Genomic DNA, 16,223 nt, shown 5'->3' with positions numbered 1-16,223 from the left:
TTTTTTAAAAATATCCAACATTTTAGGAAAATGGATTGCTGTTTCCATTTGTTTCAATTCCATAAAACCACAATGAATGCCTATAGTCTAAAAATGGACTTTTCCCAGCTCTGAGGAGTTACACATTTGAAAATGCCTCCCTCTCTGCTTTCCCCAAGTTCAGTCTAGGAGAATAGAAGGGCATGTACAAAAATAATGATGCATGTAAGGCAGAATGTGATGGATGGTGTTGAAGTCATAAAGTAAGGAAAGAGGACTTACATGAGGGGTGGGATTAGATAATATAGCATTTCAGAGAGGAGGGGGTTTGAGACTGGGCTGGAAGAATGGGTAGAATATGTGAGGCTGGGGGAGGAAAAGGATTGATTTAGTGAGTCGAGGCATGTGAGTGGTGAAGTATAGAGCCAAGTTCTGAGGAAGGTTCAACAGTCTGATTTGGCCGGTCTTTCAGTGTGCATACAGAAGGTGGTCATGGGAGTGAAACATGGCCCAGAAGGTGGGTTGGGTCATATCATAGAGGGTATTGAGTTCCCGACTAGGAAGCGTAGACCTGATTCTAGAGGCCGTAAGTAGCTGCTGAAGGGTTTGAAACAGATGGATTTGGGGAGGTGTAAGACTGGAATGGGACACAGGAAAAGGAGTTAGGAGACATTGCTATTACCTACGAATCTGGGGCAGCCATCCAAAGGAGGTGAATGGGAAGCCTTAATAAGAACTGTGGCAGTGGGGTGGGAAGAAAGGAGCAAACAGACGAGAAAACACTGGAAGCAACAAAAGGACTTAGTCATCATTCAGAAGTAGGGAAGAAGAACAGGTCAAGGCTTTCCTCTAGATGAAAAGCACCAAGGCACCAAAGCACCCTTTAGCCAAGGGAGGGACCGCAGGAGGAGAGTCACGTTTCAGCATTGATTCTGGATTTGAAGTGCTTCCTGGGGTATCTGTATATAGAAATGTCCCATATGTCACCAGAAGTGTACACAGATAGAACTCGTGGCCAGAGATGGTGATTTGGGATCATCTGTGAAGAGGTCGTAGCTGAAGCTATAAAGGTAAGGCTTCCTGAGGGGGCCGAGAGAGTATAGGGTCAAAAAAACTGAAGGCAGAAACACAGTAAAATCCTAGCAGGCAGGAGTAGGAGGAATAGTCAGATAAGAAGCAGTCTGAGAGACAGTGGTGGCGGGGGCGGAGCGGGGAGAACAAGGGATGTGTGGAGTTGTAGAGCCCACGACACAGGAGAGCTTCAGGAAGGGAGTGGCGCGTGGGCTCCTAATGGAGAGGTCAAGCAGGGGTGACCTTCTGAAAGAGCAGTTTCCATGGAAGAGTGGCAGGAGCCAAGGTACACGGGGCTGAGGAGCAGCATGAGTTGAAGGGCTGAAGGTAGAAAACGCAAGTTACACTTTTGAGAAGTGAGGGGGTGAAAGGAGAGCCAGAGATGGGGAAAGAGAGGGTTCGGGATACCAGTACTAGGAAAAGCATTTCGTTGTTGCTATTCTTACCAAATGGCAAGGCCTGAGTAGATGCGTGGATGAAGGGAAGGGAATGGACAAAGAGGGAAGGTCCTGGAAGAAAGAACAGTCAAGTGAATGAGATGCATACACAGTGGCAATAGGTTGGCTTTCCTCTGTTCCTTCCTGCTAGCAAACTGGGGCTGGTGGAGGGGGCTGGGCATGGAAATTTCTAGAATGACTGAAACCAGGAGCAGTGGAGCAGAAAGAGCACTGGACTTAGACTTTGGATTCCCGGGTTCAGATCTCAGCTTCGCCACTTGGTTGTGTGGCACTGGGCCAGTCACGACTTCTCTCTGGACCTCTGTCTCTCCAGGTCTGTAAAGTTATCTCTAAGGTCCCTCCTAGCTCTGACATTGGCGTGTCATCTATTTCTTGATGTTAACTTTGTCTCTTCCCTGACTTTTTCAGGTACCGTAGTGAAAAGATGACCCTGAGCTATGCTGAATACCTTGCTCATCGCCAGCATCATCATTTCCAAAATGGCATTGGGCATCCCCTTCCGCCATACAACCATTATTCCTGACACTGAGCCGCACAGCCAGTCACTGGGCCTCTCTGCAGACCTCTTCCCAGGAGACCCTACCCCTTCTTGGTCTAGCTATCTCTTTTACTGTACCATTTTATGATGATAGTTTCCGTTGCCATGATGAAGCTTGGACATCATCAGTTGAGATCATCATGGTAACGGGTAGGAAAGTGGCATTTGTTAAGAAGATTCTGTTTTATTATTTTAGATCATTGATTTTTTTTTTTTTTTTTTGCAGCATATATAACTTTTGGGGTTTTCTTTCCTTGCCATATTATGTAGAATTTTGCTTTGCTCTCTCAATCAGGTTCCTGTCTTTCTGTCCTTGCCTTCCCTCCTGTCTTCTTTCCTTCCTTCTGTCTTCTCTTCCCTCCTTCTTTCAACTGTGGATGGAAGAAATTGTGCAGTTTTTAAGGATTTTATTTAGGTTTTTCTCTAGTTTTTCCTCAGTAAGATAGGGAATTTTTGATAGCTGAGTTTGGGAGCAATTCGTATCAAATTCAGGTATTTGTATATTACTCTTGAATTTGTCTAAAACGCATTTTGCTATGAGAGCTTAGTATGTGGGTCTTCACTCCTTAGGTGTTTTTCCCATGGTTAAAATATATGAACTTTAGTTCTAGTAGAGAACATGCAAAGGTCCATGATAGAGCTTGTCACAGAGAGTGAGAAATCATTTATGCCTATTGTGCTGGTTATCATAGAAGAGACAGCTTCATCACTTTATAGAACCAACTTAACAAACTACAACACTGTTTTAAGAAAGTACAAGCTACCTTTCAGATATGCTACAGAAATCATTTTGAAGAGCAGCAAATATCAGGAAGAGAGCAGATAGAGAATCTAGTGCCTTTGAGAAGAATATAATTAAATGGAATTAAGAGAGGTTAGGGGGAAAAAAGGCAATTTAGAGAAATATTCTTATAAAATTTTATTGTGTCTATATGTGAAACAGCAGATTAGATGAATTCCTTACTCTTAAGTATTTTTTTAAGGTGAAAAAGTTTATTTTGAGCAAATAACCAAAAAAGAGACATTTGTCTATTATATATTAATTTAAACCTGTTAGCTTTAGGTTTCAATAAGTCATGATTGGCCGGAGACAATTTTAGTGACTATTTAAAGAAATAGTAAAGATAACCTAGTGAAACAAAAGTTCATATATGCCATGATTTCAGATATGTTTGTCATGGGGATAAGACTGGAGTCTTTCTGCACTACATACTTTTGATAGAAACACATTTACTATGTTGATAAGATGTTACATTACACCTATGAAAATGGAGCCGGCATTTAGAAATGACAGAGTTGTTACAGCCCAGCCCATTTGCAGGGCTGGTCTTCCCACGGTGCATACAAAGAGAACTTCCCAACGTCAGGAGGAGTAGGAGGTCCGTGTGTCTATCCCCAGGAAAAATGACAGATGATTCTGGAGAAAGATTACCTTCATTTTCCTGTAGTGTGTGTGTGTGTGTGTGTGTAATTTTTTTCCAACAGGAAACCAGTATATCAAGTGATGAATATAAGTATGGTGCAGAATATGTAGTCTAAAACTCTTGAGATGTCACTGAAAATCAAAATGGCGGAGCTTATACCTAGAGTCGGCTGTGACAAGTGACAGACTGCTAGTTCCGAATTCAAAACCCTTTTGCTAGTTGGTGCGCTGATTGCCTGAATTCCCTCCGCTTGCCACTGTGGCAGAGGAAACTGCTTTCATTTTTTATCAGAGTCCTTAGAGGTTTGGTGGTATTCCTTCATCCACAGCGCCTGTTGTTGAAATAACCATTTTCAGTTGTGATGCCTTAACTAAGAAGCCAATTGTTAGCCTGAAATGCAATCCTGGTAGCCAGTTCCACTGAACCTAGAGATTAGTCAGAGAAAGCTAGCTGTTGGGCTGTAGCAAGGGATCTTGAGTCCTTTCGTTTCTCCTTGGGAGCAGTTTTGGAGCAGATTCATCTTTCAGCATAAAACCAGGTGGCTACCTGATGGAAACCTTTTCTTGCCCTTATAGGGAAACTGAGCACAAGCTGAATGATACTGTCTGCTGCAAAAAAAAAAAAAAAAAAGTAAATAAAACAAGCAAACTGAAGAGAGACAAAATAGACCAATATTGACCCATCTTATCCATCATCTCATCAGTTCAACAGGCTCCTTGTCCTGGGTGAGCTCATGGTTAGAAGTTGTTGTTGTTGTTGTTTTTCAAAGAAAAGATCTATGACATACATATGTGTGTGTGTATACATTTACTCACACGTACATACATACATATGTGTGTTTATGTATTTAACGGTGCTAATCAATCTTGAGCAGGTCACGTGACTGGTCATGCGGACTCTAAAAATCATATCAGATTTTTAAAAAATTCTTGATATATGCAGATGTTCTACAGATTTTTTCTTACCAGTGTAATAATGTTATACTGAAGAAATAACCATCCTGCAGGCTTCAGAGGACGAGGTCAGCAATATTTCCCACCATGGCTTGGGGGAAAAGGATAGTTTTGTCTCCTTTTGTTTTCAAATGAATGCACAGTGCTTTTTTTTTTTTTTTTTCTTTTGGTCTCTAAATAGCTGTTGACTAAAAAGACTTTGTAGCGTAAAGGGTGTCGTGCAGACTGTAATGGTGTACTTCAAACAGAAAAACGCTAGGCCCTTTCACCTTCATCGTATAGTACAAAGCTGTTAAGTCTGTGGTTTGAATGACCTTGGAACATGTTGAAATATGTAGCATGTGTCTTTAACTCAGACGAAGATTCTGATTGCACAGTTTGTGTTTTAGCCAGTTGTGGTTTATTTGTCCAGAAACACAAATGTGAATTGCACTCTTATCACCAGAATATTGTATAAGTTCAGTGATCTTTAAACAGCTCAGAAGTAATACTTGAACTTCATTTGAGTAGCACAAAGTTTACATTGCCCCCCCTTTTAAATGTTAATTAGTTCCATTTCTGTGTTTTATTTCTCAAATGCAACTGGGTATTTTTTTTTTTCCTCTGGGAAAACAGTACGCGTTTTACTTTGGTATGTAGCAAAAGGCTTCCGTTTCTGGAAGGTTTTCTTGTCCTTAAAGTCAGCCAGGTACCAGATTCTAAAAGAACAATTGCCCCCCCCACCACCCCAGCCCCCCCCGACCCCCATCAAGTGGCCTTCGGACTGCACGAGAGTGTGCTCCCACCCGCCCCAGTCTCCCCTAACCATGAGAGGCCGGTGTGCTTGATGGAGGAAGGTGCAAGCCTTGCTCTCCGTCCGCCCTCCCCCTTCAAGCAGGTGCAAGAGTTTCTAGTCCAGTACACACAGTCCCAGTGCCCAGCACACCAGAAGTTTGTATACTGGCCTCTTTCCATGTCTTCAAATGTGCAGGAAGTTTGAAACTGTCCTCTGGAATAGGTTCCATCTCCTACGTGTGTTAGAGCAAACCAAAGAAGCCCCCAGCCATGCCCAAATGCTGCTCCAGACGCCTGCCTTCCAGTCCTTACAGAAACCTTGCAGGATTAAATGTGTTAACTTTTTTATTTTTGTACAGTTTCTAAGTGATTTTTGCTAGTGACGTTCAACTGAATTAAGTTTATCTGAGGGGTGTGAGCACCTCCTCCATTGAAATAAACTGGTGACTTTCCTCTTATTTTTTAAAAGCAGAAACCCGTTGTGTGCCTCTCGATTTAAGGGTTTCCGATTACATTATTCTGAAGACCAGCATTGATCCTTTATATACAAAGATCTGTGTTCCTTGTTTTTTATTACTGTTTCAGAAGAAGAGAAACCTTTTATTTTGCTCTGGACCCAGTAACTGCGCTGGTACATAGACGCACTGAGAAAACAAACTTTTGTAACCACCTCTGACTGTTTTTGTATATCAAAGTCGATTACTTTTGAAATATTTGGATCTAGTTTCTAAGTTATTTTAGTGTTTTGTATGTTCCCCGAAATTACTTTGAATCCGTCACCAGCATACAGAGTTCTTGGTGATACAGTGGTGAGACTCGTAATGAGCAAAAGCTACCTGGAGTAGCTCTTCTCTTCCTTCTTTCGTAGTAACCTGTTTTTGGATTACAGTGAGACATCGCAGATTACCTGAAACCCCCTCCAAGTATAACTAGATCCTCCTTCCTTCCACATTTAATTGCTTAATAGTTTGAAGAAACTATTGGAAATGGGCATTTTATATGATATGTATAGCTTGAAAATATTAAAACTGAACGAGAGGGAAAAAATGAGAAGGTTTACGTGGGTCTGTAAGGTATGGCTGTGGAAAGATATTGTAGTAGTTTTGACACTATTGTTACTCTCTTTAAAATCATTTACCCAATAAAACGTTAAAACTGAGTTACCGTTTGGTGTCTCTTTCTTTAACCTGCCTGCCTCATCGTAAGGCTGTTGGTCCCGTTGGGGGCTTCCTCTTACAATGCTAACCGTCGAAGACTTGGAAACGGAGCTGATGCCGATTTCTTTCCAAGCCGGCACTCGGGACACCTCACCCACCCGCAGCTGCTCCCCACCTCCCCTATGATTTGCCTGTGTCCTCCTTGCGCCTGGCCCTCTAGCCTGGCTTGGTGACTGAGTCCAGCCTTTATTGGACAGTCCGCCCTGGCCTCGGACCTGGGGCGAGCATCAGACGTGAAGTCCGGTGGTAGCAGGGCCGTGCTTACGCAGCTCCAGATTCCTTCCGGACGGTGTGTGATCAACAGGTGTTTCCCTCTGGCGAGCTGGTGGGGACAGTCAGCAGTGCTGTCTGGGCGAGAGCATCTCAGGAGGGGGGAAGCCTTTCTTCTCTTCTGCCCTCAAGGCTTTGCCATGTTCTCGGTCCGGGAGGAGCGGAATCTGAAAACGCCCCAGATGTGGCTGCTCCGAGCGGGTACACACTCACACACGCACTAGGCCTACCATACGCTCAAAACGTGTCCCCAGTTGCTCTTCCAGTTCCGGAGTGGCAGGAGATGAGCTCTACTCCCAGCCCGAGCTTGGGGAAACCATCTGTGTAGAGGGCGAGGCAGCTGGTGCTGCTGACCTCCCCGGGCCAGCTAAGAGCCTGCATCGAGACAAGGCGAGCTCTTGGTGGGCCACCTCTCTCCCAGCTGTTGCCTTATCTCTTCCGCCGTGGAAAGGCCACCGAGGACATTGCTCGAATACCTCGGGCTCTTTCTAAATCATTTGCTGTCTCAGTGCTAAATCCTACGCCGTCCCATGCATATTTCAGGATTAATTGCTCGTGAATGCACACGGGCTGATTTTCTGTTGCATTGCCCCAAAGCCCCGCTGCCCGTGTGAATTTGGTGACACGTGCTGATGTCAATCACAGTGGCTAAAAACAGCCATCTCAGATCCCGGAGGACTACTGCGGTGTTGAATAGTGCTCCATTAAGGCGGCCATCTGCTCGAGGTTTATCCAGTTCCATCATTCATGGTTAATGGTACATGGGATTTTTTTTTTGTAATGATTGAGACAATATTAATAGGCTCAGGTAGAACGAAGTAATTGCACGAGCCCACAGCCTTCATTTTTTATCACATTAGTGGTTAACTCAATGGTCTGGACAGATTTCGACTTCAATAATCAAACTCCACCTACCTAAATTCTTCGCAGAGCTTCAGCATTTCCTCCCTGGATTTCATTACCCACTAGGCACCTTGGAAATAGCTCCACTGCTTCGGAGGAGCGGCACGGCCGTTCCTCTCTGTTGATGGAAAACACCCTCATGCCCAAGGGGTCCGATCAGTAGAGCTGGGGGGCAATCAGCCGTGCTGAAATCACACGCGCACTCAGAGCTGCCAGTCGGGAGAGCTAGTGAATGGCCGCCCATTCGGAGAATGGCTTCTCCCACTTCCTGCAGCTCTGCCCACAGGAGCCAAGACACGTGTGGGTGTGGGCTCAGCCGTCGCAGCTTCCCCGTTTGCCCAGGCTTTCGCCTGCAGGAGGACTAGCTTTATGGGGGGACGCACACGAGGTGGGCCCTGGGGAGACGGCTTGGGCTCCTACGTTAAAAGGCCTCCCTTGATCCAATAGCTCGTAGGACAATCTCCTGATCAGACCCCAGGCCTGTGAAAAGAAATCTTTCAAGACGGGGAGGAAATTGCCTTAGATCCTAACGAAGCACTCTTCTCAAGCCAGACTACCTCGTCCTGAGAACTTGGTTACAAATGGATTTAGAAACGACCCTGAATAGATCATGTTCGTATTGCACCGACTATCTCAAATGGTTTCAGTGAACCGGCCCAGAGGCCTGGTAGAGGCCGTGTGCCTTATATAACTGAACGCTGACCTGTGCTTGCAGATTTCCAGCATGACAGATGATCACATTAGCCCGACAGAGGTTAGATGTAGGGTGCGCGCTGAGTCTGGAGCGCGCAGCTGGGTGGTGGCTGCGAGACGTGCCTCTGTGCTCACCAACTGCCCTGGCGTCCTTGAGCTCACACTCCCATTCTAGAAGGACACAGCTGAGTCACAAGGGGCCAGCCATTTGCTCAGCCTTTGGTGTCCCTCCATGGTGGAAGACTCTCTGCTTTTTAATCAAAATCTCAGCTGACATCTCATTATGTTAAAGATACGAGATTAAAAGTGGTATTTTGTTGTTCTAAATTACAGATGCACACCGGTTCCTTAGAACGCTAATGAGAACAACAAGGCTGTGTTGATGACTATAAAAATTTATAATCGGGGTGACAGATGATGGAGGCAGAGCCTCAGCACCCCATTTATTTCTGTACTCTGTATGGCCTGCCCGACAGCAAGAAGGTTCTGATTTTCACAGAGAAGAGGGGATATCTTACTCCTATAGTTTTAGGACAGTGGGTATGTCCAGACCTAAACCATGAAATCCTGGTGCAGTCACCACCTTCTGATCCAGGCCTGGCGAGGCCTTCAAGAAGTTCAGGCAGGAAACGCATCGATCCTGAGGTTTGAACAGAAATGAGGCCACCCGACATCTCCCACTAAACCCACTGGTGGGTGTTCAACTGCAATTCTGGAGGTACAACATTAGGTATGCATTGGGGGCTTCTTTCAGGTTGTATTACAGTTTTTAAATACCATACATTTATACACATGTTTTGTTTTTTTGAAGCGAATGTGTACGGAAACTTGGATCGGTTCCAACAGAACGCCAGGTCCCACGGGACAATCTGAAAGCCATGGCTGGAGCCCCAACCTGCCCAGGTATTTTGAGGGCCTTTGGCAAGCTGTCATCTCATCTCCTTTTCCATTCTGGCCTTTTCCTCCCAAATGTCAGGCTCAACGTGATCCATCAATATTTCCTGCGTGCCTGTCCCCATAGGGGCATGGCCCCGTGCTTGGCTTGAGAATGATGATAGTGTTAATGTCATAAAAACAAACGAACAGTCTGCTCAGAGCTAAGAGTTGTGGGGGGCATCCAAATTTGGTCTAGTTGGGCAAAGTCGTTCAGACCGGGGCCTATGCAACATTGGGCTGGCTTTATAGGGCCCCCCTAACTTACTTCCACCTCAGAGGGGCACCTGAGCAGAGTTGTCCCTTCCCCTGTGGTCCCCCCAGCTATCCTGCTCCCTGGCGGCAATGCGCTAGCTGGTTGAGAAAGAAAATGTGTGCTCATAGAAGAAGTAGGTTTACGTGCATGTGGAATGGCATTTGGTGTTGGAGAGTTGTTCTTCTCGCTGCAAAGCTGCCCTCTCAAAGGCTCCGGGCCCTTCCCATGACCGGGACAGAGAGAACAGCACAGACTAGGCTGTTTGCACTAAAAATCCTGGAGGCCCGGGACGCCTGGGTGGCTCATTCGGTTAAGCGTCTACCTTCGGCTCAGGTCATGATCCCGGGGTCCTGGGATCGAGTCCCGCATCGGGCTCCCTGCTCGGCGGGGAGCCTGCTTCTCCCTCTGCCTGCCGCTCCCCCTGCTTGTACTGTCATTCCCTCTCTCTCTCTCTAGCAAATAAACAAAACAAAACAAAAAAGAATCCTGGAGGCCCGAGGAGCCGGAGAAAACATCTACTCGCGGAGCAGGAGGAGAGAGAGGATGGTATGGGTGACCCAGCCAGCGCGGAAAGTCAGAGTCCCTCTTGGTTTGACTTTCCCCTGCTACGTAGGCCAGGAAGAAGGCAGTGTTCAGTTTGGATTATTGTAAAACAGGAAACACAACCAGTACACAAGAGAGCAGGTAAATCACATCTGAACTGACAGGAAGCTGCTGAAGGCTGGAGTCGTGGCCTAAACACCAGGCAGATTTGAAACTAGGAGTTGCTCTAGTCACTTTTCATCGATCCAGCATTTCCGTCTCAACGGTCTTCTGAAATGATCCAAGGTTAGGATAGGTGTCAACCCATAGACGTGGATCGGTGTGCATCGGCACCAGAGACGGGTTGAGCAAACAGCTGGATGGGGTAATCATGCCCCACTCCCACACACCCTGGCAGAGTAGGAAGGGCGTCTTGGGCCTGGAAAGAGCAGGAAACCCCCATCTTTTTGGAAGGGCAGTACTAGCGTGAGTAATGCACACATTTCCCTAAACTGTCTCCACTTCAGACATTCAAATGAATTCCAGGAACTCTGCATGGAGACCTTGCCACCCTGCTGGCACTGGCCTCGGCCACGGCCCCTTTCCCAGAACTGTGGTCAGGGACAGTGGTGGGTGGCCATAGTCACCCCTGTACATGAAGCCATGCCCCTGGGTGACCTGGATTGGGTTTACCTTGCCCAGCAGCCGTGGTCTGTGGTACACATGAATGATGGGGGTGGGAAGGGGGCACGGGGTTAATATGGCTGCTCAAGTAGGATGGGATTGCTCCGGTGGGGTAGATGGGCCGAATTGGCTCCTTCTTCCCCCATTTGGGTTCATCCCACTGCAGAAGAATCTGTGGCCTTGGAGAAGGTCAAATCGAAATCGCTAATAGCCCAAGGCTGGGAAAGTGCAGGCGACCCCCTTGGTTCTAAGGAAGGCTACACGGTGAGTCCTGCAAACAGGACACTCGAGAGGTAAAAAGAAACTCCCTTCTTTTCACCTCCTTTGTTTGATGTTGTCTTTTATTGAGGTGAAATTCACATAACGTACAATGAACCTCTAAAGCACACAATTCTGCGGTATTTAATGGATTTACAACGCCGTGCAACCACAAGCTCTCTGCAGTTTAAAACTTTTTCATCAATCCATAAAAACACCCCATCCCCATAAGAGGTCACTCCCCCTTCTCCCCTCACCCATCCCCTAAGTAACCTCCAATCTTCTTTTGGCCTCTCCCAGAATTTACATACCCTGGATATATATCATACACATGGGGTCACACGAAATGTCACCTTCTGTCTCTGGTTCCTTTTACTTAGCATCACGTGTTTGAGGTCAGTCTAAGTCATGGCTGACTGCTATTTTATGGCTGAATGATATTTCATTGTATGGCTATATCACAAACTGGCTTATCCATTCATCCACTAATGAACATTTGGGCTATTTCAAACATTTGGCTCTTTCGAATAACACTGCCGTAGACATTTGTGTCGGGGTTTCTGTGGGCACATACATTTTCCTTTCTCTGGGGTATATACTTAGGCATGGAGTTGCTGGCTCATATGGTCATTCTATGTTTACCTTTTTGAGGAACCATCAAACTTTTCCCACCAGTCGTGTATGCAGTTTCCAATTTCGCCACATCCTCACCAATACCCGTTAGTGTCTGTCTGATCATGGTCATCCTCGTGGATGCGAACTAATATCTCACAGTGATTTTGATTTGCGTTTCGTTAATGACCAGTGAGGTTGAAACACCTTTTCATGTGCTAATTGGCCCATTTGTAGATCTTCTTTGGAGAAATGTCTATTCAAATCCTTCACCCAGTTTTTCATTGGGTTGTCTTTTGTTGAGTTGTGATGGTATATATACATAGTATACTGGCATATAGATATGTGTGTGTATATGTATATTGGATATTAAACCCTTATCAGAGAAATAATTTGAAAATAATTTGAAAATATTTTCTCCCACTCTGTAGTTGGTCTTTTTTACATTCTTTATAATGTCCCTTGATGAACAAAACTTTCTAGTTTTGATGAAATCCAATGTATCTATGTTTTTATTTTGTTGCTCATGTTTTTGGTGTCAAACCTAAGAATCAATTGCCAAGAGCTAGGTCATAAAGATTTACCCCTATGTTTTCTTCTGATAGTTTTAGCCCTTCTATTTAGGTTGTTGATCTATTTGGGGTTAATGTTTACATGTGGTTTGAGGCAGAGGCCCCAATTTCATTCTTTTGAACACGGTTATCTGGTTGTCCTGATACTGTTTGCTGAAAAAGCTGTTCTTTTGCCCATGGAATGGTCTGGTCACCCCTGTTGAAAATCAATTGATCATAGAGGTTTGGATTTATTTCTGGACTCTCAATTCTATTTCCTTGTTCTATATGTCTACCCTTATGCCAGTACCACGCTGTTTTGATCACTCTAGTTTTGTAGTAAGTCTCGAAATTGGGAGGTGTGAGTCCCCCCTGCCTTGTTTTTCTTTTTCACTATTGTTTGAGTTATTCAAGGATCCTTGAGATTTCTTATACATTTGAGGGTTGGCCTTTCCATTTCTGCAAAAAAAAAAAGGGGGGGGGCCATTGGACTTCTGATGGGGATTGCTTTGAACCTGTAGATTGCTTTAGGGACTGTCGCCATCTCAATATTAAGTCTTCCAATGCACGAACACGAGATGCTTTCCCATTTAAGTCTTCTTTCATTTCTTTCAGAAATATTTTATAGCTTTCAGTTACAAGCCTTTTACCTCCTTGGTTAAATTTATTCCTAGGAATCCTATTCTTTTGGATGCTATTATAAATGGAATGGTTTCTCTTAACTTCCTTTTTAGATCGTTCGTTACTGGAATATAGAAACACCACTGATTTTTGTGCATTGATCTTATATCCTGCAACTAAACTATCCTTGTCTTCCTTCCTTCCTTTCCTTCCCTTTCTTTCCTTCCTTCCCTTCCTTTTCTTTCTTTCCCTTCCTTCCCCCCTACCTTCCTTCCTTTCTTAATTATACACTAGTAGTGTGTGTGTGTGTGTTTTATGAGATTCTATAGAGAGAATCATATCACCTGCAAATATAGTTTTACTTCTTCCTTTCCATTTTGGGTGTCTATTGTTTCTTTCTCAGCCTAATTACTCTGGCTAGGACTTCCAATGTTGAATAGCAGAGGTGAAAGCAGGCATTACTGTCTCGCTTCTCATCTCAGGGGGAAAACTTTCAGTCTTTCACTCCTGGGTATGATGTTAGCTGTGGGTTTCTCATAAATGCCCTTTATCACGTTGAGGTACTTGCCTTCTATTCTTAGTTTGTTCGATGTTTTTGTCATGAAAGCACGCTGACTTTTGTCAAATGCCTTTTTTCCCTTTTGAAATGATCACTTCTCCTTTCTTCTCTTGATGTGGTGTACTACACTGGTTGATTTTTTTCTTAAGTACGCTCCATATCCAGTGTGGAGCCAAACACAGGGCTTGAACTCACGATCCTGAGATCAAGACCTGAGCTGAGATCAAGAGTGAGACACCTAACCAACTGAGCCACCCAGGAGCCCCATTGGTTGATTTTTCTTATGTTGAATGACCCCTTCATTTCTGGGATAAATTCTACTTGGTCATGTGATATGATCCTCTTAATGTGCTGTTGGATTTGGTTTGCTGATACTTTGTTGAGGACTTTGGTATCTATGCTCATAATGGATACTGGTCTGTGGTTTTCTTTTCTTATGGTATCTTTGTCTGGCTTTTGTATTGGGTTACTGTTGGCTTTATAGAATGTGTTAGGAAGTGTTCCTTTCTCTTCTATTTTTGGAAGAGTTTGAATAGGATTACTGTCAAATCTTTAAATGTTTGATAGAACTCACCAGTGAAGTCTCGGTTTTTCCTGGTTGGGTTTTTTGATTCTGATTCCATCTCTTTACTTATTACAGGTCTATTGAGCTTTTCTATTTTTTGGGGGGGGAGGGCGGCCAGCTTTGGTAATTCATGTGTTTCTGGGAACTTGTCTATTTCCTGAAGACTAATTTTTTGGCATACAACCACTTATAGTGTTCTCTGATAATTCTTATAATTTTTGTAAGGTTGGTGGTAATATCCCTGCTTTCATTTACAATTTTTGGTTATTTGTGTCTTTGTCTTCTTAGTGTAGCTCAGTTTTGTCAATTTTGTCAGTCTTTTTCAAGAACCAACTATTGGTTTCATTGACCTTATTTTTTTTTCTATTCTCTTTTTAACTCTGCCCTAATCTTTATTATTTCCTTCTTTCTGTTGGCTTCAGCTTTAGTTTTTTCTTCTTTTTCTAGTTCCTCAAGGTATAAAGTTAGGGTGTTGATTTCAGAGCTTCCTTCTTAATGTAAGTATTTACAGCTATAATTTCAACTCTGAACAGAGCCCTTTGCTGTATCTGTGAGTTTTGGTATGGCAACAAAATAAAAACATAGATACATACACAGAGCATTTTCTAATTTCCCTGGTGACTTCTTTAATCCATTGGTTAAGAGTGTCTTATTTAATTTCCACATATTTTCAGTTTTCCTTCTGTTACTGATTTCTAGTTTCATTCCATTTGGTCAGAGAAGATACTTTGTATGATTTCCATATCTTAAAATTTATTGAGAATTGCTTTATGGCCTAACATATGGCCCGTCCTGGAGGATGTTCCGTGTACACTTGGGAAGAATGTGTGCTCTCCCCTTGTTGGGTACGGTATGCTGTGTACGTCTTTGATGTCTAGGTGGTTTATAGTACTGTTCAAGTCCTCTATTCCTTATTGATCTATTGACTAAGTGTCCTATCCATTATATAAAGCAGGATACAGAAGTTTCTATTATTGTAGAACTGTCTATTTCTCCCTTCAATTCTGTCAATGTTTCCTTCATATCCCTTAAATCTCTGTTGTTTGGTGTGTATGTTTATAATTGTTTTATCTTCTTGATGAATTGATCCTTTTACCAACAAAAATGCCCTTCTTGGCCTCTTTTAGCAATTTTTCACTTAAAATCTATCTGGCCTGCTATGATTTAGCCACCCCAGCTCTCTTTTGGTGACCACTATTTCCACCGAATATCTTTTTCATCCTTTCACTTTCAACCTACTTGTGTCTTTGGGTCTACACTATTTCATAAGCAGCTCATAGTTAGAGCTTGTCTTTTTGTCATCCACTTTACCAGTATCTCTCTTTTAATTAGCAAGTTAACCCATTTACATTTAGTGATTACTGATAATGAAGAATTTTTTTTCTGCTCTTGTGCTATATGTTTTCTGTATGGCATATCTCTTTTCGGTCCTCAGTTCCTCCAGTACTGCCTTCTTTTGTGTCTGATGGATTTTTTTCTTGTGAATCATTTTGATTCCCTTGTCCTTTTCTATATCTTTCATTTCTCTTCCTTGTGGTTACTGTGGGGATTATGGTTAACATCCTAAATTTATAACAATCTAGCTTGATCACCTTTTTCTTTTCCTTTCCTTTCAAATAGACTGTAATTTTATTTTATTTTATTTATTTATTTTTAAAGATTTTATTTATTTATTTGACAGAGAGAGACACAGCGAGAGCAGGAACACAAGCAGGGGGAGTGGGAGAGGGAGAAGCAGGCTTCCCGCTGACCAGGGAGCCCGATGTGGGACTCGATCCCAGGACCCTGGGATCATGACCTGAGCCGAAGGCAGACGCTAAATGACTGAGCCACCCAGGTGCCCCTAGACTGTAATTTTAGAGCTTTAGAGCTCTAGGGTCACGGCAAAGTTGAGCAGTAGTAGAGAGTTCCCATATACTCCCTGCCTGCCACCCTGCTCTCTGCACACAGCCTCCCTCCCACTATCAATTTCCCCCCACCAGAGTGGTACACTTGTTACAACTGATGAACCTACACTGATAACGTCATTATCACCCCAAATCTAGCATTTACATTAGGGCTCACTCTTGATGCTGTACATTCTATGAGTTTGGACCAATGTTTAATGACATGTGTCTACCATTATAGTATTGTACAGAGCAGTTTCACTGCCCTAAAAAGCCTCTGTGCTTCACCTATTTATCCCTCCCTACCCCGGCCGCCCAGCAACCACTGGTCTTGATCACCCCTTTTAAATAATTAAAATAGCCAACCTTCACTGAGTGCTTCTTGTGTGATAAGTGCCTTCTCTAGTCAATCTTCCCCCAGCTCTGTGAGGTCGGCACTACCATTATTGCCATTTTACAGATGAGTAAACTGAGGCTCAGAGAGGTTAAATCACAA

The 16,223-nt window shown here is 43.8% G+C and overlaps 2 protein-coding genes across 8 annotated transcripts in view; one reads left to right on the top strand and one right to left on the bottom strand.

Annotated features, from left to right (window-relative positions):
• AMMECR1 (AMMECR nuclear protein 1) overlaps positions 1 to 6,356 on the top strand; it is a 112,664-nt gene extending 106,308 nt beyond the window's left edge. Inside the window, exon 6 of the mRNA XM_045881498.3 lies at positions 1,917 to 6,356. Within this exon, the coding sequence (XP_045737454.1) occupies positions 1,917 to 2,031 (115 nt within the window). The 3' untranslated portion in view covers positions 2,032 to 6,356. The remainder of the gene's footprint in view (positions 1 to 1,916) is intronic.
• The window catches only part of TMEM164 (transmembrane protein 164), a 179,416-nt gene continuing 167,132 nt past the window's right edge, over positions 3,940 to 16,223 (bottom strand). For 3 of the 7 annotated variants that reach the window (XM_064574475.1, XM_064574479.1, XM_064574476.1), the window contains one exon: positions 3,942 to 4,078. In XM_064574475.1, coding sequence (XP_064430545.1) covers positions 3,987 to 4,078 — 92 coding nt within the window. In that variant the 3' untranslated portion in view covers positions 3,942 to 3,986. Of the gene's footprint in view, positions 4,079 to 16,223 lie in introns of all 7 variants that reach the window. The other 4 variants (XM_064574467.1, XM_064574472.1, XM_064574468.1 and 1 more) reach the window with 2 other exon arrangements.

Source organism: Mirounga angustirostris, unplaced genomic scaffold (genome assembly GCF_029215605.1).
Source record: "Mirounga angustirostris isolate CCGP_5_RB_7025 unplaced genomic scaffold, mMirAng1.0.hap1 SCAF_11, whole genome shotgun sequence".
Lineage (NCBI taxonomy): Eukaryota > Metazoa > Chordata > Mammalia > Carnivora > Phocidae > Mirounga > Mirounga angustirostris.
Note: the sequence above shows the minus strand (reverse complement) of the source record. Positions and strands in the feature narration are given on the sequence as shown.